At 46.3% G+C, this 23318-nt stretch overlaps 1 protein-coding gene and 1 long non-coding RNA gene across 4 annotated transcripts in view; one reads left to right on the forward strand and one right to left on the reverse strand.

Annotated features, from left to right (window-relative positions):
- Positions 1-3342: 3342 nt before the first annotated feature.
- Positions 3343-23042, reverse strand: LOC149434877 (uncharacterized). Its single transcript, XR_016308603.1, has 2 exons — positions 22861-23042; positions 3343-4471 (listed from the first exon to the last, which is right to left on the reverse strand). It is a non-coding gene; the product is annotated as an uncharacterized LOC149434877 (long non-coding RNA).
- NFAT5 (nuclear factor of activated T cells 5) overlaps positions 22804-23318 on the forward strand; it is a 132698-nt gene continuing 132183 nt past the window's right edge. For all 3 annotated transcript variants that reach the window (XR_016308602.1, XM_089663267.1, XM_089663268.1), the window contains exon 1: positions 22804-22974. Coding sequence is in view for 2 of the 3 variants with exons in the window: in XM_089663267.1 (XP_089519393.1) it covers positions 22902-22974 (73 nt within the window). In the remaining variant the exon portion in view is untranslated. The remainder of the gene's footprint in view (positions 22975-23318) is intronic.

Genomic DNA, 23318 nt, shown 5'->3' on the forward strand with positions numbered 1-23318 from the left:
GCCTCCTCCTGACGTTGGAGGACCATAGAACCTTCCAGTGGTTGGTAAGAAGGAGGTGTGGAGGTCTAATCAGCATATTCATGGGGGGTCCGGCCAATCCCAGGATTGGAGGCCCTGGTAGAGTGGTGGACTGGCCTATAAATGTGGGAGAGTCATCCTGACAGGGGAGTGAAAGATGGAGTGCTGAGGAGACTGTCGAAGTCTAGGAGGGGTTCCCTAGGTCTGTGGGGAGGCAGCCTAAAGGCTTGGCTCAGGAGGACACATTCTGAGCCAAGGCTGCAGAGAGGCGTGGATGGGATCAGGCCTGGACCAGGGAGCAAAGAGAACAGTGTGAGCACAGTGGAACTCTCTGGGGTCTACAAGGGGAAAGACTGCCACACATAGCAAGCCTTCCAAGGACAGCTGTGAGCTAAATCCCTTTACCCTTGACCCGGGAGATCTTCTAAGAGGGCTGGCAGTTTCTGCAGGACAGGAAGCTGGGAGAAGGTGGAACTGGTGGAAAGAAGACATCTCTGCATGTAGCTGCAGGAAGTAAAGTGATTTTTGAGGGGCTACTAGTTCTTCGCCTGTGCTACTGATCCACCACGACTGACGGCTTTCAGGGAAAGAACAGTCCAGGATCTGCTTTGTATATAAGAAGGAAGTGTCCTCCTTGCATTGTTTCAAGCCATAATCCCTATCCAACTTGAATTTTCCTAATAAACAACAAAACCATGTTCATTGACCAGTCACTGTCTTTGGATGCAAGTCTGGGTGAAAGTATCAGTTGCCTGGCTGTGCAGAGGGAAGCTTATGTTTACCCACAACACAGCGGCCCTCATGAGGGTAGCACTACACAGGTCAATAATGGATTCCACATAGAAGCACCATACTGTCATTGGGTTCTTGAGGAAAGAGAGGTGCAGATTGTCCGACATCCACAGTAGGCTACAGAATGTTTACAGAGATGACACCATTGAGAGGTCACCAATAACAAGACATTTCTTTTGTCAAAGGTGTTAGCAAAAGGTTGTGTTAGCTTTTGACACGATGAACACAAACTCCACATCTTCTCTGAACAAATCAATCAAAGTCAGCTGGCACGTATCTTGTCAGACCTCCATGAAGTGCGCCTTGCTTTATGAATGAGGTCCTATTATTTTCCTGGATGAAGCACAAACCAACAGCCCACCGAGCTGGTCACTGCTCCCCTTGTTCATGTCACCAGCCCTGGGCGAGATTCGGAATGCAGCAGGAATGTGGTGGGAGTCATGGCATGATCCCATTCCGGAACTGTCACTGAACAAACCACAACATTTGACAAATTTAGTTAGATAAGCTCAATCTTGCTTTCCATCCCATGGGGGGTGACGGGCAGACTTAGGATTTATTAAACAAAAAAAAAAATTAAAGTAAAACTGTGAGGTCACCAATCCTGTGAAACAGCCAATGGGCTTTGAAAGCATGAACTTACAGGTGTCTCCACGTCTGTTTAAACAGCTGTTGGAGCGCCTTTGCAACTCCAATCTTCATGCAATCTGATTGGCCGATCTTGAGGTCAGTAGAGAAAGTCACACTTCAGCCGGTCCCCGTCCTTATTAGTTTGCTAAAATACCATTTACCATGGTTGCCAATTCTGAGCTCCTTCTGCAGAGTTTCCAGGCCATCGTTAGGGAAGGTAAGTGTCAGAGGACGTGGACTATTAAGAGAACCTGTCATTTTGCCCTGAATGGCTTACTTAAAACTAAGCATCTCACCAAAACTGAAATTCTCATTGCAGGGGATGCTCAAAATCTGACTTCTATCTTAGTGCAGACTTCTGGGAAAATCAGCGAGGCAATCACACATGCAGGAAACGACTTTTCTAGGGGCGTTCTGTAATCTGTGCAGGGGCGTCCCTAGGGTTGGTGTCACCCGGTGCGATAACACTTGGTGTCACCCCTCTGACGAACCCCGCAGGATGGATCAGATCTGCGGATTGAGCATAATGGATTGGAGTCCAATCCATATGCTCCCCAATCCGCAGATCTGATCCATTCTGCGGGGATGGTCAGCTTGCAACCTATACGGGGTTAACTGATCTCTCCACGAAAAGGTAAGTTTTAAAGCAAGCCGACAACCTTTTTAACACTTCTCAAACGCCTATGAAAATTCTGCACATGGCAGCAGACAGCGCTGTTCACACTGAAGCGTTAGCGTCGTGGCAAAACTGATGCCTCGTGTCGAGTCAGGAGGAGTTGAAGCCTCCCATTCAAGTCTATAGGGCCGCTCCGCAAATGCCTGGCAGCCGTTTGCAGTGCGGTTGCGACACGGTTGTGGAGCATTAATACCATTTAACTTCATTATAGGCATTTGTGCTGCGGTTTTAACGCTTGGCAAATGCCTATCAACCGTCTCAAAACTGCGTGTGGGGCGTTTGGGGAGCATTTGAGGAGCGTTAAAAACGCTTCCCAAACGCTATAGGGGCATTTGGCAAGAGTTAGAAATAATGTCAAGTGTGAATGAGCCCTTACTCCTGGCATAGAGAGAAAAGAAGTTTGTAGAAAAAAAAAAGAAAATAAATATATAAATATATATTAAAAAAGAAAAGAAAAAATAAAGAAAAAATACCTAGACCGAGGTTGGATTTAGTTCAGTGCCAGGGTTAGTGTTTGGATCAAGGGCAGGGTCAAGGTCAGGGTAAAAGGTCAGGGTCAAAGGTCAGGATTAAAAAAACAAATTTGGTATCAGTGTCAATTATGCAGGCCATAGACGGGTCGAAAATTGGCCGATCTTTCGGCTGAAAAAAAAAAATCGGCCGATTTTTGCACCGTTAGTGAGTTAATTGGTTGGCCGTTTTGCGGGTTTTGGCACATTTTTTTTATCGGTAAAGTTGGAAAAAAATCGCCCGATTTTGCCAATCGGCCTATTTTCCTGGCAATGATGACCTGGAAGAAGAAGAAGAAGAAGAAAGAGGAAGAGGAGGAGGAAGAGTCTTGCGGTTGCAACAATGTATCCATTTGTATCCAAATAAAAACATCTGTATCCGAAATGGATACAAATGGATACATTGTTGCAACCGCAAGACTTTTCATGTAAAATATAATAGCGGAGCTCTCTGCAAGGGACAGAAGTAATTAAATGCCGTCCGTAGACAGGACGAAAATCGGCTGAATTTTTTTACCGTTGGTAGTAACGTCGGCCTATTGAACGACCGATTTTTTGGTTTTTCTTTTAAAAAAAAGGCTGTTTTTGACCCGTCTATGGCCTGCATTAGTGTCAGTGTGTTTTAGGTAAAAAAAAGACAAAAACAAAATGCGCACTATTGATTCTGGGCTGCACTCCGGGTACAAACAACAAATAACATACACATAGATGGTATCGTTGCGATCATCAAGGGCTGGAGAATTTATTTTGGGTTGTTCTTTGGTGGAAGGTTATGGTAGTAACAAAAAAACACAGCTAAATTAAAAAAAAAAGTTTTTTTTAAATTATTTTGGGCCAGTTTTCCTTTGATAATACAAAAAAAAAATCAGGTGATATCCATTACCATTTACCACCAAATGAAAGCCCAATTTATCCTGAAAAAAACGCGGTATAATCCACCCGGATGTAAAAGGTTGTTGTGATGATATGAACAGTTTTACTAACACATGTCAATGTTGCAAAATTGTGCTTAGGCATTTAGATTTGTTTTACCCTTAGGCGTGACGGGGTTAAAAAAAGCTTCTAAATGCAAACGCGCATAAACGTGGTGTGCAATACAGACGTTTTTAACCTACATTTTCCAGCACTCAGTTTCCATTGTTCAGAAGTGTTTTCCAAATGTCCCAAAAGTGTTACAATTGTATACAATATGTAATTTTGTTTTTTGCTTTTTTTTTTTCCCCCCAGAAAAGTGGAGTTGCCCTTTAAGTAGTGGATGTGTGCGGGTTATTTTTGGAGGATGAGGATCTGGTTTAGCGTCACTTTAGGTTTCTATCGTGGATGACACGGAGCTGACAATGTGCGATCTCGGCTTGGCACGGCGGCTATTATGCAAGGAGTTAATTTTTAGCGAAGACAAAAGGCAGAGGGACCAATGTGTTTAAGTTGGAAGGACATGGCTTGGAAGCTGCCAGACAGGTTCAGGCAGAGTCACGGTGAGGAATTCTCTCTATTGATCCACGGCTCCCGTCCTCAATCAGCTGCAGGGTGTCAGAGCGCGGCCGTGCGATCGGCTCGGACGAGGAGCTGACCCCCCTCACGGCACGAGGGAGGCGAGGGATCTAACACAGCGCCACTTTGCCCATGCCAGAGCAGGCAAAGCGACCGGGAATTCGTTGGTGAGCAGCTGAAGCGACTCCAGTTCTTGAAACCCGCAAGCGCCATAAAGACGGTTATTGATTCCCGAACGTTGCTGTGACCTAGAAGGAGTTCGACCACCTGAGAGTCGGCGGCGGTATGCGCTCCCTCTCCGAAGACATCTTCTCTGCTCCTCGGCTTGCAAGTCGCTGGCGACCCGGCGTTATCTCTGCCGCAAAAAGACAGAGAGGTAAGGGACACCCAACAACAACCACAACAACAACCACAACAACCACAACTACAATCACAACAACCACAACAACAACCACAACAACCACAACTACAATCACAACAACCACAACAACAACCACAACTACAATCACAACAACAACCACCACAACAACAACCACAACAACAACCACAACAATAACCACAACAACACAACAACAACAACCACAACAACACAACAACAACCACAACAACAACAACCACAACTACAATCACAACAACAACCACAACCACAACAAACACAACAACAACCACAACTACAATCACAACAACAACCACCACAACAACAACCACCACAACAACAACCACAACAACTACAACAACAACAACCACCACAACAACAACCACAACAGCCACCACAACAACAACCACAACAACAATAACTACAACAACAACAATCACAACAACAACACAACAACAACAATCACAACCACAACAACAATCACAACCACAACAACAATCACAACCACAACCACAACAATAAACACAACCACAACAACAATCACAACAACAACCACAACAATAAACAACAACAACCACAAAAATCACAACAACAACAACCTCAACAATCACAACAACAACCACTACAATAACCACAACAACATTCACCACAACAACAATCACAACAACCACTACAATAACCACAACAACCACAACAACAATAAACACAACCAAAACCACAACAGCAACAACAACAATCACAAAAACCACAACAATAAACACAACAACAAACACAACCACAACAACAACCACAACAATAAACACAACAACAAACACAACCACAACAACAACCACAACAACAACATCCACAACAGCAACAACAACCACAACCACAACAATAACCACAACAACAACCACAACAACATTCACAACAATCACAACAACCACAACAATAACCACAACAACAACCACTGGCTTGGCACTGAATAGCAACTTAGCGAGAAAAGTGTATTGTATCATTTCCCTTAACATGAAATATAAAATATTTTAGGGGGTGATATATTTAAAGTTATTATTGCAGCGTTTACCTTAACCCCTCCCCCTCCAGAGGATTCCTCCCCCCTTCCTGACCGGGCCATTTTTTGCGTTATGGCGCTGTGTTACTTTAACTGACAATTGCGCGGTCATGCAACGCTGCACCCACACATAGAGCTTTCTTTCGGTGGTATTTGATCGCCTCTGCATTTGCACTATAAAAAAAAAGTCTAACAATTTTGAGAAAAAAAAAAATATTTTTGACTTTTTGCTATTAAACATGTCCAGTAAAAGAAAGTGAAAAAATTAAATTTCAGGCATAAATTTAGACCAAAATGTATTCTGCTCCGTGTCTCTGCTAAAAAAAAAATCCCAAGACGTGTAAATGAATTGGTTTACGTGAAAGTTATAGTGTCTACAAATGGCGGTATATATACTGGGATTTTTTTTTTTTCTACTAGTAATGGCGGCAATCAGCAACTTACAGCGGGACTGAGGCGGGCATTCTGACACTGGGGGAGAAGGACTGACTTGGTGTCACTGACATCCCCAGTGACACCAATACAGTGATCAATGCTAATAAAAAGCACCGACACTTTACTAATGGCACTGGGCAGGAAGGGTCTAATGTGAGGGGCGATCAAAGGGTTAATTGTGTGTTGTTTTAGATTGTGCTGTGTGTGTGCTTTACTGTGTAAGCAGACTGCTTTGTATGGCTCTGCTATGCAGAGCCATACAAAGCAGTGTGCTGAAGCTGACAGGGAAGAGATCTGTATTGTTTACATACAGTTCTCTCCCCTTGTCGGTAATGCCTGGCGATCACTGGGTGCCAGTGAGTAATAACCGTCCGGGACCTGATGATTGACAGCCAAAGCCGCGAAGAGCAGCATGGGTAGGGCGCACGCCCCCTACCCAGAAATGCAAAATCACGTATATATACGTGATTTTGCGCACCCCTGCCGCCCTGTAGCAGTATGTCTTCTATAGGTTAACGGGAAAGCGGTTAAAGGTGAATTCAGGGATAAGTAAATATTGTCTGAATTCAATTTTCATGCGTATTCTTCCTCAAAGCTCGTGTGATTTGTGTATTTCTTCCAGATCTAAGCAGGAATCCAGGGTTCAATATTGAGTTGGCCCCGCCCTTTGCAGCTATAACAGCTTCAGCTCTTCTGGGAAGGCCGTCCACAAGGTTTAGGAGGGTGTCTATGGGAAGGTTGGACCATTCCTCCAGAAGCACATTTGTCAGGTCAGGCACTGATGTCGGGGAAGGAGGCCTGGCTCGCAGTCTCCGCTCTAATTCATCCCAAAGGTGTTCTATGGGGTTGAGGTCAGGACTCTGTGCAGGACAGTCAAGTTCCTCCAGCCCAAACTGGCTCCTCCATGTCTTTATGGACCTTGCTTTGTGCACTGGTGTGCAGTCATGTTGGAACTGGAAGGGGCCATCCCCAAACTCTTCCCACAAAATTAGGAGCATGAAATTGTCCAAAATGTCACTGGAACAAGGGGGCAACCCCTAGACCAACGCCTGAAAAACACCCCCACACCATAATCTCCCCTCCACCAAACTTTACACTTGGCACAATGCAGTCAGGCAAGTACCGTTCTCCTGGGCACCGCCAAACAAGTCCATTGGATTGCCAGGCAGAGAAGAGTTATTGGTCACTCCAGAGACCACGTCTCCATGCTCTAGAGTCCAGTGGCGGTGTGCTTTACACCACGGCATCTGACGCTTTGCATTGCACTTGGTGATGGAAGGCTTGGATGCAGCTGCTCGGCCATGGAAACCCATTCCATGAAGCTCTCTACGCACTGTTGTTGGGCTAATCTGAAGGCCACACCAAGTTTGGAGGTCTTTAGCTAATGACTCTGCAGACAGTTGGCGACTTCTGCGCACTGTGCGCTTCAGCATGCGCTGACCCCGCCCTGTCATGTGACGTGGCCTACCACTTGGTGGCTGAGTGGCTGTTGTTCCCAGTTGCTTCCACTTTGTTATAATCCCACTAACAGTTAAGCGTGGAATATTTAGTAGCCAGGAAATGTCACGGATGGACTTATTGCCCAGGTGACCACCTATCACGGGACCACGCTTGGAGTCACTAAGCTCCTGAGAGCGACCCATTCTTTCACCAATGTTTGTAGAAGCATTCTGCATGCCTAGGGGCTTGATTGTATATACCTGTGTCCATGGAGGGGATTGGAACACCTGAATCACATGATTTGAAGGGCTGGCCCAATACTTTTGGCAATATAGTGTATGTCTGGTCTTATGTAAACATATAATTACAAATTATACATACCGTAGAAGCAAAGCCACAAAATTATGAAACCTAATACAAATATTTTGCACAAAGCCATACTAATTTATTGTGTACATATATATATATAAAAAAAATAGGAGTCTATACTTTAAAGTTCACCCACTGGGCTTAAAGCCAAAGCACAGCCAAACTTTTCTCTCCCATTTAGCTCCAGGTTCAAGTAGAAAAAAAAAACTCCACTATAATCTAAGTGCAGCCAAAAACAAAACAATAAAAGCAAAACAAATTTAGCACAAGGGACATAACTTACAGTCAGAAAGATGTATCCCTTGTGCTGATGCCTCTTCTTTTCTAGCTGCAATCTTCCTAAGTCCATGCCACCCACCTACTTCCACAATTGTCTGGTGTTTAGGGGTTTTTTAGAACTAAGAGACTGTCACGGGGTCTCATCAAGAGAGCCCAACTATGTCCTTTCCACCCAGATCCTCTACTCATAGAAGCAGTACTACAGCTTGTAGGAATGAAACACGCTCTTTGAATAGAGGATGGCTGGATGATTGAAATGCCTTCCCCCCTCCATTCATAGATCACGTAGTAGTATGGCCAGGAAAGAAGCTGATGGAGAGTGACCTGTGCTCCATTAGGCCAATGGAAGGCAGGTGAAACATCAGGGGTCTAAAAGACCCCTGATTTCTCATATAAGAGAGCCTGCCCTAAAAATATTATATTACATAGGGGTGATATAAACAACATACTACTGAAAGGGAAACAAAAGGAAAAAATAAAGTTACACCTAGGCATCTACACCTTAACCTCCCCCCCCCCCCCAAAAAAAATGTTTACATCGCCCCGCCACCGTGTACACATACGCAGGAATGCAAACTCTCCCGTCATTGTCGACTATGTATGAAAACATCACGTTTGATATGTTCAATTTCACTGCAAGTGAAAGCAGAAATTCTAGAGCCATGGTTACTCTATAGCACGGCTGTCAAACTGGCTTCCTTCCAGCTGTTGCCAGACTACAAGTCCCATGAGGCATTGCAAGGTTGACAGTTACAAGCATGACTCCGAAGGGCAGAGGCATGATGGGACTTGTAGTTTCGCAACAGCTGGAGGGCCACCAGTTTGACACCCCTGCTCTATAGGAATGACCTGTAGGGGGCTTTTAAAGTTTTGCCTATGGAAAATGTAGGATACCGACTGGGTCACTTTGGAGGCATGTGCTAATTTAAAGCTTGACATGTTGGGTATCTTTTTACTTGGTGCAACCTCATCTTTTGGCCATCTAATGGTCCCATGAGGCATTGCAAAATTGACAGTTACAAGCACGACTCCCAAAGGCATGATGGGACTTGTAGTTTTGCAACAGCTGGAGGGCTGCCAGTTTTACACCCCTGCTCTATAGGAATGACATGTAGGGGCTTTTAAAGTTTTGCCTATGGAAAATATAGGATACTGACTGGGTCACTTTGAGGGCATGTGCTAATATAAAGCTTGACATGTTGGGTATCTATTTACTCGGTGCAACCTCATCTTTTTGCCATCTAATGGTCCCATGAGGCATTGCAAGATTGACAGTTACAAGCATGACTCCCAAAGGCAAAGGCATGATGGGACTTGTAGTTTCGCAACAGCTGGAGGGCCGCCAGTTTGACACCCCTGATCTAAAGCAATCAGCACACAAATAAAGGCCTCATTGTTGGAGATGTTTATTGAACACTACAGATTGTTGATAGTTTCATTCTCTCATTCAACTTTCTTCCACTTCCTTGTCCAGGAAGTCCAAACAGCAAAGCTTACATATTCTGTGTGAGACTTGGAGGTGACAGGTTAGATTCCCATTGCCAGCAATGCACAGCATTGTCCTCTACTAAGCTGCATGAATGGCTGGCTTGACCGGTAGTGGTTTCATACTGGTGCCAGCATTATCTGCCTAACGGGTGCTGCCTGAGGCATTTCTCACTCTATCGGCGTGTGTCGTGTGTTTGAATGCAGAAAATCACTCATCACGGGTTCCTCCGCTGGCTGCATAACTCATTCAGGTGCTAATAGTACTTGCCAAAGGGCTAGTAAAAATGGAAACAATTTGTGAAGGCCAGCTGATTTGAAATGCAGGCATTCCCGGAGGCCCAACTTCATTACTGCGCCATGAAGGATTGACAGATGAACCCACAGAGCACACTGGAGGACACGATATCCAACTCTCGTGAAAGTGGAGGCTGAGGATTCTTCAACTACAACTTAGGCATACAGTATCACGCCTTTTTTTGCTGCCAAAGGAAAGTTAAAGTGTTTGTAAGGGTTCAAAGTTTTTGCCTTCATGCATTCTGTGTGCAGCAGCCCCCCAATCCAGTAATGTGTACGATAGCTCGGCTCTCCAGGGACTCTCCATCTTCATTGGCTGAGAGCCAATGAGGAGAGAGAGGGGGCCAGCTGAACCGCAGCTCTGTGTGTGAATGGATATGCAGAACAGCGAGCCTGCTTGGGTGCTCCCATAGCAAGCTGCTTGCTCTGGGGGAGCTTGGCAGGAGAGAGGGGCCAGGAGCACCGGCGGGGGACCTGAGAAGAGGAGGATCGAGGCTGCTCAGTGCAAAACCACTGCACAGAGGAGGTAAGTATGACGTTTTTTTTTAAATTCCACTCCCTCATCATATCACAACTCGACTACTGCAACTCCCTCCTCACTGGCCTGCCTCGCCGCTGGCTATCCCCGCTTCAGTCGATCCTGAATACGGCTGCCAGACTCATTCACCTTTCCAACCGCTCCGTTTCTGCCACCCCCCTCTGCCAATCCCTCCACTGGCCTCCATTCAGTGTCCACCACCCCCCTCTGCCAATCCCTCCACTGGCTTCCGATTGCGCAACGGATCAAATTCAAAATCCTAACACTGACGTACAAAGCTGTCCACCATACTGCCCCGAACTACATCACTGACCTAATATCCAAGTACCACCCAACACGCACACTCCGCTCCCCACAAGACCTTCTTCTCTCTAGTTCCCTGGTCTCCTCCTCCCATGCCCGCCTCCAGGACTTCTCCAGGGTGTCACCCATCCTCTGGAACTCCCTGCCCCAACCCATCAGATTATCACCTACTCTCCTCTCCTTTAGGCGCACCCTGAAAACCCATCTCTTCAGGGAAGCCTACCCTACCCCCTGCTAACTTGACTGACCTCCTCCACCCTTCCTACCACTCCATCCCCCACAGCTATCTCCTCCTGTGCCACCATCCCCCCCTCCTAGATTGTAAGCTCCAAAGAGCAGGGCCCTCAATCCCCTGTTTTGCATTGTATTGGTATTGTCTGTCACATGTTCTGTCCCCCTTTGTAATGTACAGCGCTGTGCGAACTATTGGCGCTTTATAAATACTGTATAATAATAATAATAATAATAATAATAATAATAAAAAATTGTCTTTAATATCTCTTTAAAAGCCTTTTAGAGTTGCCTATGTTAGTGCAGCTCTGACCCCTGTGGAAGCCACTTCCAAGCAGGTGCTTCCAAGAAGAATCTAAAGTGTTAACAGTTTTCCTTTTGCCAGTTCATGCTCTGGGGTCATCTAGGTTATATGTATAGACCAAATGTTACAATGTACCTGTTTGAAACATTTGACTGCCAAAATGACTGCAAAAGACTGCCAAAATGCAGCCGCTATGCTGTCAGTCTGAGCACCCCTTGGGGGGGAGCCCAGTCGGGGTTCCCAGTGGGGTTTGGAGCATGTGGATCTATATGGACTTATAGTTGCCGGTCATGAACTTACTGCTTTTTGTGGATTATCACCAGATCATGGTGAATATTGCTACCTTTTGTGGATTTACTGCCTAAATGGAATCTTGCCTCAAAAAGATGGCTTTTATGGCCATTTTCTGTATCATCTGTATGACTGCTTCATGTGGTACTAGAGCTTTGTACAGGGAAGCGGGTGGAAGATGTCATTGAGAATTTTGTTGCCTGTAACTACCTCAGTAAAAGATTTTTATTGTTCATCTGAAGTCTCTGGTGACTGGTCTGAAGTCTCTAAAGGGGTGCATTTTCTTACTTTTATCCAGCCCTCGGGGCATTTTTCCCCGGTGTCAGTTCCTGCCACTGACACCGACAATGGCACACTATTCTTCCCACTGAAACCAATGATGGGGTACTATTCCTCCCACTGATACCAAAGATGAGGCCCTATTCCTCCTACTGATACCAATGATGGGGAACTATTCTTCCCACTGAAACCAAAGATGAGGCACTATTCCTCCTACTGATACCAATGATGGGGCACTATTCCTCCCACTGACATCAATGATGGGGCACTATTCCTCCCACTGATACCAATGATGGGGCACTATTCCTCCCACTGACATCAATGATGGGGCACTATTCTTCCCACTGATACCAATGATGGGGCACTATTCCTCCCCCACTGACACCAATGATGGGGCACTATTCCTCCCACTGATACCAATGATGGGGCACTATTCCTCCCACTGACACCAATGATGGGGCGCTATTCTTCCCACTGAAACCAATGATGGGGCTCTATTCTTCCCACTGAAACCAAAGATGAGGCACTATTCCTCCCACTGACACAAACTATGGAGCACTATTCTTCTCAATGACACCAATGATGGGGGATTATTCCTTCCAGTGATACCAACAATTAGGCACTATTCCTCCTATTGATACCAATGATGGGGAACTCTTCCTCCCACTGACACCAATGATGGAACACTATTTCTCCCACTGACACCATAGATGGGGCACTATTACTCCCCCGAGAAAAAGGAGAGAAGCGTTAAGTAATCATAAGCTTAAAAACTGTGGTTAACAATAGTTAGCGGTGGGGTGGTAACCCGGGTGAAGAGCCGTCATCTTACTGCGATGTGGGGAGGTCAGCTCTCGGCTGGAACAGCGTGGTAGCTGGAGGGGAACAACGGTGAGGCCGGCCGGCGTGCACATCCTCCCTCAGAGCCGGATGGAACGCACGCTGGAACGTAGCGGCGGCGTGGCCGTGATGACGTCAAATCCCAGGGTGCACTGCGACGCGTTTCGGAGCATGCACTGGCCATGGAAGGCGGAAGTGCGCTCCTTTTTCAAGCAGGGGCTGCTGCCGTGACGTCATCACGGCCACGCCGCCGCTACGTTCCAGCGTGCGTTCCATCCGGCTCTGAGGGAGGACGTGCACGCCGGCCGGCCTTACCACTGTTCTCCTCCAGCCACCACGCTGTTCCAGCCGAGAGCTGACCTCCCCACATCGCAGTAAGATGACGGCTCTTCACCCGGGTTACCACCCCACTGTTAACTATTGTTAACCACGGTTTTTAAGCTTATGATTACTTCACACATGTGAGTGTTTCTACATTTAGACTTGAATAAATAGACTTATTGCACTTAGAGGCGCTTCTCTCCTTTTTCTCATCTACAGAAGTTGCTACAGCTTATTTGGAAGCCTTGCCCTCAGTGCCACATGGAATCCTACGCTCTTCATACAGTAGCCACTAATACCACCATCACCCCATACTACCATTTCCCAGGACTTTGCAGTGTTTGCGCTGTTACAACCCTTCCTCATTTTTTCTGCACTATTACTCCCCCAAATACCAATACTGGGACACTATTTCTCCCACTGACACCAGGACATTTTCTACTCCCATTGGCCTCAGTCTAGCCCCCTTAAAGTTTGAAGGACAGTATACTGGCCCTTTGTTTATAAAGTTTGGAGCAGTGTTAAATTTGACGTCAAATTTCGATTTAGTTTTAGTCACAGTCTTTTGACTTAAATGCCATTTTAGTTTTAGTCGTATTTTTTTCATCTAAATCGTTTCAGTCTTAGTCATATCTTAGTCTACTAAAATATTTCCATAGACCAAAAATTAACACTGTCTTTTGGACATTGGAGTGGTATGTGATTATTTTTGGCTGTTCTGGATCCCACAAGCTGCAGGCTCTCACAGGCTTCTCCCTGTGTTCTAGTAGGTTTTAGCATGTAGTGTGCTGGAGGAGGCAGACCCTGAGCTTGAATATTTATGGAACCCTAGCCAATCCCTGGGGAGGTGTGCCCAGAAGGTGGAGAGAGAACCCATAAATAGTCTGAGGCCTGGAGCAGCAGGGTCCTTGTCCTGGAGGAGGATATCCCAGGCTGAAGGGTTGCTGCCCTTCTGGGCAGGTTAGATGAAGCCTGCAGAGAGCTCACCAAGGTCCCAGCTCAAGGGGAGTTGGGGGGGGGGCGTCACCAAGAATTTACAGAGGTCCCAGCTCAGTGGGAGCTGGGGGGACTATTGCAGAGAGTTCACTGAGGTTCCAGCTCAGTGGGAACAGGGATAGCCTATTTTTCCTGGAGGAAGTTTTAAGCCAAGTATGGAGGGGAAGGGGGTGCACTGAGGATCTGGAGATTCACAGTACAGCATCTAACCAATATTGGACAGGACGTATCCAAGTATCTGGAGACACAGTGAGTAGAGACTTGGAAGTGGGATCCTAGTGACCCTCTGATGTTTAACCTCTTGTGTGACTGTGTCAGTGTTGCTAAAGTGGGATCTGCCCAGCTGGGAGTCTCAGAAGTGCTGGTGTCTGTAGTCTTTGCAAAAAAAGGGGGTGCCGCTGAAGAGAGTAGACAGAATAGAGAGCATCCTCCAAATACTTTGTGCACTAAAGTCTGGAGTATCCCAAAGCTTTTCTGCACCCCATCCAAGTTCAATCAGCAATATAGCATAAAAAGGCATCCACTGTCTGGTTATTATGAGAGAGACTGTTCACGTGTTGTGTGCCTGGACGCCTGGGAACCCGTGTGAGAAGAGGACTTGGGACAAATCAGCGGGACCTGTAAGGGGTCTGCGTGTAGGTGGGTGCAGCGTGGTGCAAAGGCAATAACACACACAGTCTGGGTGCAATGTAAAGAACTTGTATTGAAGTAAGGCCAAAATAGTTCACAACAAACTCAGTGGGAAGACAGCCCAACTGGAAACACTGATGAATTCCAACGGCATATAGAGGAGCAGGTTTCAGCCAAACTGCCAGCGCCTGTAGAAGGGGCAAAATGCCATCTCATGTCCAAGCGGGAAGAAGTCCACAGTAGTTGTGAACCCTACTCTTTCCCTCCTCATCTGGAACCTTTCCCTGCCTCTAATACTGTCCCTAACAGACGGGGTACCTGTCCCTACACTACCCACACGTGATTGTGTGCCAAACCTTGGGTAGCAGGGACTTAAATAGACTCTACTGACTCAAGATGACCAGAACGCTGTCTCCAGGAACCAGAGAAACACCAAGTTTCCCTTAACGTCCTCTCCAGGCTACGTTGCCACTCCGGTTGGGCTCCACTTTCAGTGCCTGCCTACATGTGCTACATATGCTTCTGACCTAGAAGTGGGACAGTTGTTAAGAGGAACTGGGTTCAAAAGAGAGACTGTCCGTCTAAATGAGGGACAGCAGATAGCTATGGTTGATGTCTACTTCTGTCGAGATCTTTGATTATGAGGGACATAAGGTCTCTGCAAGGGCGATGATATTTGTGTACAGTATCAGAAAACTGGCTAAACTGGTTGATGTTATTAGGTAAGATCTTGATAATTATCAGCAATTAGCCGAATAGGCAATAGATGCAGCCCAGTTTCAGTGATAGTGGGCTTGCCTCGTAGCTCTGCCCCTTGGTCTCATTCAGAAATGTACTTGGTGGTGGTTCCACGCAGCAGACCGCTGTGATGATGTACTGATACCTAAGATCTTGACAAGACTTGTGATTGCAACTGCATTGTCTTCTCAGTGGAAACCAGGGGCGGACTGACAACTCATGGGGCCCCCGGGCAATAGGGGATCATAGGGCCCCTGTGTCCTTGCCCAAACTCAAAAAAGCCTATGAAAAAGGTACCAGGGGCATCTCATGGGGCCCTCTACTGACCCCAGGCCCTCGGGCAGTGCCCGAGTTTCCAAATGGTCAGTCCGCCCCTGGTGGAAACATAAGATCTTAAAAGATAAGTTGATAGAGAAGCACACAACTGATAGCCATCTGAATCTCCTTCATATTTGAACCCCTTGGTGACTGAGGGTAAAACAAATGGTAATGCCTGAACATAATTTTGCAACTTTGACATGTGCTAGTAAAACTATACATATCAATGCAGCTACTTTGTGTATCCAGGTGAAATACGAGGTGTTATCAAGACGTTTGGAGACTAGTCAACATGCCAACAGATGGCAGCACAAGGCGGCATGCACAGTCACAGGGAGCACCGACCTTCATAAGTCAGTGTGCAAAAAGACATCGTCCTGTGTAGATCGGGAGCTGTGCAACTGGTGCTATTCTGACCACGTGCATTACCACGTCTGCTATTTCATCACGGACAGCAAGTTAGAACAAACAGCAAACGTGAAATTCTGGGAAAATTGCTGGATCTCCCCAATGTTGTCAAGATGACGACCTTTGAGCTGGATCCTCATCTTCAGGAAGAGGGCATTTTCGGGGGTTGAGCTTCTTGAAGACCTTCCTGATCTCCTGCCATCTTACAGTGATGTTCTTCTGCCCTTGAAGCATTTGTGCCACTCAAAACACCTTGAACGACTCATTGCAGCATCGTCATAAATTTGCCGAATCGTGCCAAACATCTCTGTGGAAAAAATTCAGGCTCCTTCAGATTATTTCCCCAGGCCCATATGGAGGTACAGACCTTCGATTATGGCGATAAACTAGAAGTGCGGTGACCTCACTGGACTTGGGCTCCATTGAGATTTAGAAGTCCCTATGCTATGGTGGAAGAGCCAGGATGTCCTCAGAACTAAACACAAGCCTATGGAGAGATTCCAGTAAGTGGGGAAGCAGTTTGAAGGAGTGGGCTGGGGTATGTAGCCAAGTTTCATGTTACACCCTAAATATGAGTATAACATGAAACATGGTTGAAAGGTGCAGTACGCCTTTAACCCCTCGCCTACCGGGCACTTATACCCCCTTCCTGCCCAGGCCAATTTTTAGCTTTCAGCGCTGTCGCACTTTGAATGACAATTGCGCGGTCATGCAACACTGTACCCATATGACATTTTTATCATTTTTTTTCACACAAATAGAGCTTTCTTTTGGTGGAATTTAATATCTACTGGGTTTTTTTTATTTTGTGCACTTTAAACAAAAAAAGAGTAAAAAATTTTAAAAAAGGTCTTCTTTGTTTCTATTACAAAATTTTGCAAACAGGTAATTTTTCTCCTTCACTGATGTGCGTTGATGAGGCTGCGCTGATAGGCAGCACTGATGAGGTGGCACGGATAGGCAGCACTGATGGGCACTCATAGGCTGCATTGATGAGGTGGCACTGGTGGGCATCGATGAGGAGGCACTGTTGATGCTGCACTGATATGTAGCAATGATGGTCACTGATGGGAGGCGCTGACTGACAGCCCTGACTGGCGGCACTGCTGGGCACTGATGGGTGGCACTGTTGGGGGGTACTGATGGGCACTGATGGGTGGCACTACTTGGCACTGGTGGGAGGCACTGCTAGGTGGCACTGCTGGGCACTAATCATCAGTGCCGATCTGCTCTGTGGCAAGCTGCCGGTTATCGAGGGACAGTGTGTGGAAAAGGGCTGCTGATAACTGGCAACTGTATCTACTCTGTGATCTGCTGTGTCATTGGACACAGCTGATCACGTGGTAAATGGCCGCTGTGATTGGCCTTTTACCTGATCACATGATCAGCTGTGTGCGTAGAACACAGTGATCACGGAGATCGCTGGGTGCGCGTCCCTGGGGGCACATGTAAGGGCGTGTTCTGGGAGGACGTCATATGACTCCCTCCCAGAACTGGGTAACAGCATTGTAGCCGTCAATCAGCTATAGTGCGCTTACCAAGTGGTTAAATTAGAAGGCAAAGGCCCTCCACGGGCTGTAGCAGCATAGACTAAATCAGGGGTGTCCAAACTATGGCCTTCCAGCTGTTGAAGTACTACAAGTCCCATCATGCCTCTGCCTCTTGGTGTCTTTCCTGTGGATGTCAGAGTCTTGCAAGTTTCATGGGACTTGCAGTTCCTCAACACCTGGAGGGCCGTAGTTTGGACACCCCTGGATTTAATGATCCATCGTAATGCAGGCCATACATGGGTTGAATTGTGAACAAATTTTCTTTAAAAAAATCAGAAATTTTTGTAATCCAATGACCCCACGATTGATTTCAACATTCGACCAACCAAGCCTCCTTGCTACAGAAAAGAATTTTTGTGGCTGGGAATCTTCTTTTCAGCTCACAGCTCATTTCTTTTTCAATTATATTTCTCACACGGTTCTCCCATCATTGATTAGAAATTTGCTAGTTTTTAAAAAAATTTCCAACATGCTCAATCATTCAAATTCGATGTCCGTACGAAAATCGCCCACTAATGGTGCGAAATTCTTAGTTATGATTTTTTAAAGAAAATTTGTTAGGAATTCGACTCATACATGGCCTGCATTAGTAACAACTTCTGTCTGGTGATCAGGTTGTGAGAAGACAGCGAATAGCAGATCACTTCCAGGCTTGTGAGGATTCATTAAATTTGCATCCGATGCAACAGGCACCTAAATTATGAATGCTGCAAGTGAAAGGACGAGCTTATTATATTTTACATGAATGTTGGCATCAGCTCCGTAGTCTCTGGCTGACGGTAAATGAGCAGGAATTGGCTGCACCTTGATGGACACGGACCCCTGGATAATGACAGTATGACTTAAAGCTGAACTCCGGGCACAAAATATATACATTTGGTATATCAAAAGCCATAAAGAATATAAATCCACTTGGTGTGCATCACATGCCTTTGCAAATCTAGATGTTACTTTGTACATGTAGGAGTGACATCATGGGCTGTACATATCCGGTACAGAGAGCAGAGCTGTGGGAGGGGACTAGCAGCTCCTCCCACCACAGGCTGCCTGCAGAGGGGGGGGCGGGAACAAGACCAGTCACCCTGCACAAGTAGAGCCAGTTTGATTCTTTTTTTTTTTTTTTTAATTGATGAATGGCAATTTTACAAGCTTTTGGCTTGTGGCTGCAGTGCGGATCCATTGATCTCAATGGGCGAGTTTAAAGTGATAGCCAATGGTCATCTTTTTTTTTTTTTTTTAATAATAAACCGGTCTATACTTACGAACTCTGTGTATTGGTTTTGCACAGAGCAGCCCCGATCCTCCTTTTCTCGTGGTCCCCTGCCAGCTCCCCTGGCTCCTCCCCCCTTCCGAGTGCCCCCATAGCAAGCCGCTAACACGTATAGCACAGCTCGGCCCCGCCCGTTCCTCATTGGCTGTGATTGCCCACATGGAAGAAAAATATATTTGAAATATATTCTTCCCAAATATATTGACATATGTTTGAAATGCTACAATTTTGGCCGTATTCAATATATATATATATATATATATATACTGCATGTTGAAATGCATTTTTATTACAAAATATATGAAAAATATTTTTTAAAATACATATCAAATATACTGTATGTCTTTAAAAATACAAATCTACATTTTTGGAATGCATATGTAAAAATATATGTTAAAATTACTTTTTTATATGTTAAAAAAAATCTGAAGAATATATACAAAAAATATATATTTTAAAAAATATATTCTTCAGATTTTTTGGGGAAGAATATTTTTTAAATATATATATATTTTTAAAAATATTTTTCATATATTTTGTAATATATAAAACGCATTTCAACATGCAGTATATATATTTTTATTGAAATATATTTTGAAATATTATGAATATGGCCAAAATTGTAGCATTTCAAATATATTTTTCCTCCATATGGGTGACGGCATCATGAGCCAATGACTCCTACTGCTGTCTCTGAGCTAATGAGGAGGGGGAGAGCCGCTGCTCTTGGGCACAGTGCTGGATCAAGATCTGGCTCAGGTAAGTAAAAGGGGGAGGGGAGATGCAGACTCAGCAGTTTTTTTGGTAAAGGTGAACTAACCCTTTAACCACTTGCCCTCCGCCCTATAGCAGAAATACTTCTACAAAGCGGCAGGGCTGCGCAAAATCACGTATATATACTTGATTCGCATTTCCGGGTAGGGGGTGCAAGCGCTGCCCTACCCGTGCCGCTATTGGAGGCTAGATATGTCAATCACGACATTCAGTGGAGCATCCAGGCATCCAGACATCTCATGTCTCCTTAAAGAGAACCTGGCACCAAAAAATCATCACATAGGGGGCTTTTTGTGATGAAAAAAAAAGTTAAGTAAAAAAAATGTTTTTCAATTGCAACAAATTAAAGTTCCACCCAAACACATAAAATCCCCCCTGCAAAAAAAAATTGAAGCCCCCCTCACTCCCACATATAAGCACACATGAATGTAAACACACCTGTGAAATGTTGATTATGATACACATGTTACATATCGCCGGGCACGCCAGAGTGAGAACAAGAATTCTAGCAGAAGACCTCCAACGTATTGCTAAACTGATGACCTATAGGGGGCTTTTGATGCGTCGCCTATAGAAAATATAGAGTACTGAAGTTTGTCGCCATTTCACAGGCGCAGCCAAATTTAAGGTTTGGTTTGGTAAGTTTCCATTGCCTTTGGAAAATTTAGGGTACCCAAATTTGTCGCTGTTTCAGGAGCATCCAGTTTTAAGGTTTGACATGTTGGGTATCTATTTACTCGGCTCAACCTCGTCTTTTATATTTTACCAAACTTTTATTACGTTTGTTTGCCCTAACATTCACTTTAGTGTGGTTTTTTTAACTAAAATTTTGAGTTTCCCAGACCTTTGCGGTAATATCACGTGACATGAAAAAAATTGGAAACCACCGCTATTTAATTCTCTAGGGCAGTGGTCTCCAAACTGTGGCCCGGGGGCCGGATGCTGCCCTTTGATTGCCTTTATCTAGCCCTTGGGGCACCATTCCTTCCACTAACACCAACAATTGGACATAATTCCTCCCACTGATATAAACTACAGAACACTATTACTTCTACTAGCACTAAAGATGGTGCACTTTTCCTCCCACTGGTACCATCATTGGGGTACTGTTCCTGCCACGGACATCAATAATGGGGCATAATTCCATCCACGGATATAAAATATAGAGCACTAATACTCCCACTAACTCCAAAGATGGGGCACTTTTCCTCCCACTAATACCATCGATGGCGCACTACTCCTGCCACTGACACCAATGCTGGAGCACCAGTCCCTCCCTGACACCAATGTTGGAACACCGGTCCTTCCACTGACACCAGTATCGAGGCAAATTTTCTTTCATTAATACCAGTGTTGGAGAACCATTCCTGCAACTGACACCAATGTTGGGGTAGTATTCCTCCCACTGATACCATCGATGATGAACTACTCCTGCCACTGACACCAATGCTAGAGCACCAGTCCCTCCCTGACACCAATGTTGGGACACCAATCCTTCCACTGACACCAATATTGGGGAAAATCTTCTTTCATTGATACCAGTGTTGGAGAACCATTCCTGCAACTGACACCAATGTTGGGGTACTATTCCTCCCACTGATACCATCGATGGTGCACTACTCCTGCCACTGACACCAATGTTGGGGTACTATTCCTCTCACTGATACCAATAATAGGGCGCCATTCCTTCTACCGACGCTAATGATTGGGCACTATTTCTGCTGCACTTTCCACTCTCACTGGTTTCAGTCCGACCCCCCTAAAGTCTGAAAACCAGTCTGCTTTCAGAAAATATATAATTTTTTGGGGAGGTTATGTAATCTTCAGGCCTAAAATTATTTTTTAAGAGTGTTTGCAAAAAAAAGCAAAACCGGCTCTGGTAGCAAAAGGGTTAAAGGGGTAGTTCATGTTGACCAAAGAACTGCCTATGCAGGTCAGGGGCATCTCTAGATAGAAGCAGCTCTGATTAACCTCTTGGCGCAGGCCGAACGCAAATGTGCGGTCTCCTGGCGTCTGGGCCTAGATGCCGAGCGGCAGCACATTTGCGTTCTATTAAAAAAAAATATGTGCTGAGAGCGTGTACCCTGCACGCTCCCTGCACACATGTCCAGTACTCACGGAAAGGTCTCGATCTCCTCTTTCGATTGGGACCTTTCCCGATCATGTGACCGCTGTGACAGCGTGTCACGTGACCCTAAACCCCGCCAACTGAAACCATTAAAGGGCCGTGAGGCAATGGTGCCAAGGGGTTAAAGCTGGATAATGCCCTTGTTATGGGTGCTGGCCGTTTCCACACCTCATGAAGCCTGGCTGGGATGCTCCCAGAGATCAAATAATCCTGACCTGTCTTGTTGCTAGGATGTTGCTAAGAGACTCCCAGCTGTTACTGCTCACCCCCCACCATCACAGCAGCGGGCTCTTTCTCCAATTCAAACCCTCTCACATGCATATTCTCTCCTCTGATGCTGTAGCTCTGAGCTCAGGGATTGAGAGCTGGCTGCTATGATGGTGGAGGTGAACAGTAACAGCTAGAAGCCTCTTAGCAACGTCCTAGCAACAAGGCAGGACGAAATGCTGCCATCTGTGGGAGTTTTCAGTCAGGTTTCATGGGGTACACAAGTGGCCTACACCTATAGTAAGGGAATTAGTCAACTTTGGTCAAAGCTCCAGTTTCATTTTTATTGCCTTTTTGGTAAAGGTGAACTAAGGCTTCTGACAGAGAACTTCTAATACAGACATTGTGGTGACAACGCTGAGCCTCCCACACTCAGACACCTGCACTCTCAGGCACCTGTAATTCTCCACTGCCATTCAGGACACACGGGTCTGCGGCAGCCAATCACCTTCCTCCGCCAGCTGTTGGAGCGCTATCCTATTGGTGATGTTGCCTGCCCGTCCTAGCTAAAACCCGCCTACGGCAGACGTCAGCGCGTAAGGGCTCACAAAGGACGTCACGCTCGGCGGGCGGGAGGTGACAGAGCTGACCGTCATCTCTAAGCCCCGCCCCTTAGTTACGGTCACCACAGACCTAGAGCCGAAGCACCGCCCTTGGAAACCTTCGCCTGCCCGTCAAAGCCGATAAGCCCCGCCTTCAGCCTGGAACGGTCTCGGTCCGCGAGCAGGCCCCGCCCCGCGCCTGCGCAGTGGTTTGGCAGTAGGGGGGCGTGCCGTCGGTTCCTGTCAGTGTGACCAGACCGGAGAGGAGGACCGGGACTTACCGAAGCGTCTCTACACACCTCCTTCGCTGGCCCGGGCGGCCATGCCCTCCGACTTCATCTCCCTGCTCAGCGCTGACCTTGACCTTGAGTCCCCGAAGTCCCTGTACTCCCGAGGTGAGCGGGGCCCCGGGGCGGGGGGGCACGGTACCGAGCTCCGTTTCGCTCCTCTCCCCTCTCTGGTTGCCGCGGAGGATTCTGGGAAGAGGAGCTCCTGTGGGGGAGGGGTCATTGTGAGCGTCCTGCAGGGGGCGCCGGGTTCTTGGACCAAGAGCTTACAATCTATAAACTCCCTCAGAATAAAGGGTTAATGGGCACAGAGCAGCCAATCAGGGGGCCGCTTTCATCTCCAGACACAGCCTGGAAAAGTCACAGCTGGAATCTGGTTGCTAGGGACGTTGCTAGGGTACTCCAAGGAGAATGGATTGTAGATGTCCTGTATACAGGAGTGCGGAGCGACC

The sequence above is a fragment of the Staurois parvus genome, unplaced genomic scaffold (genome assembly GCF_062004578.1).
Source record: "Staurois parvus isolate SC_StPar_1 unplaced genomic scaffold, SC_StPar_1.0 ptg001644l, whole genome shotgun sequence".
Taxonomy (NCBI): Eukaryota; Metazoa; Chordata; class Amphibia; order Anura; family Ranidae; genus Staurois; species Staurois parvus.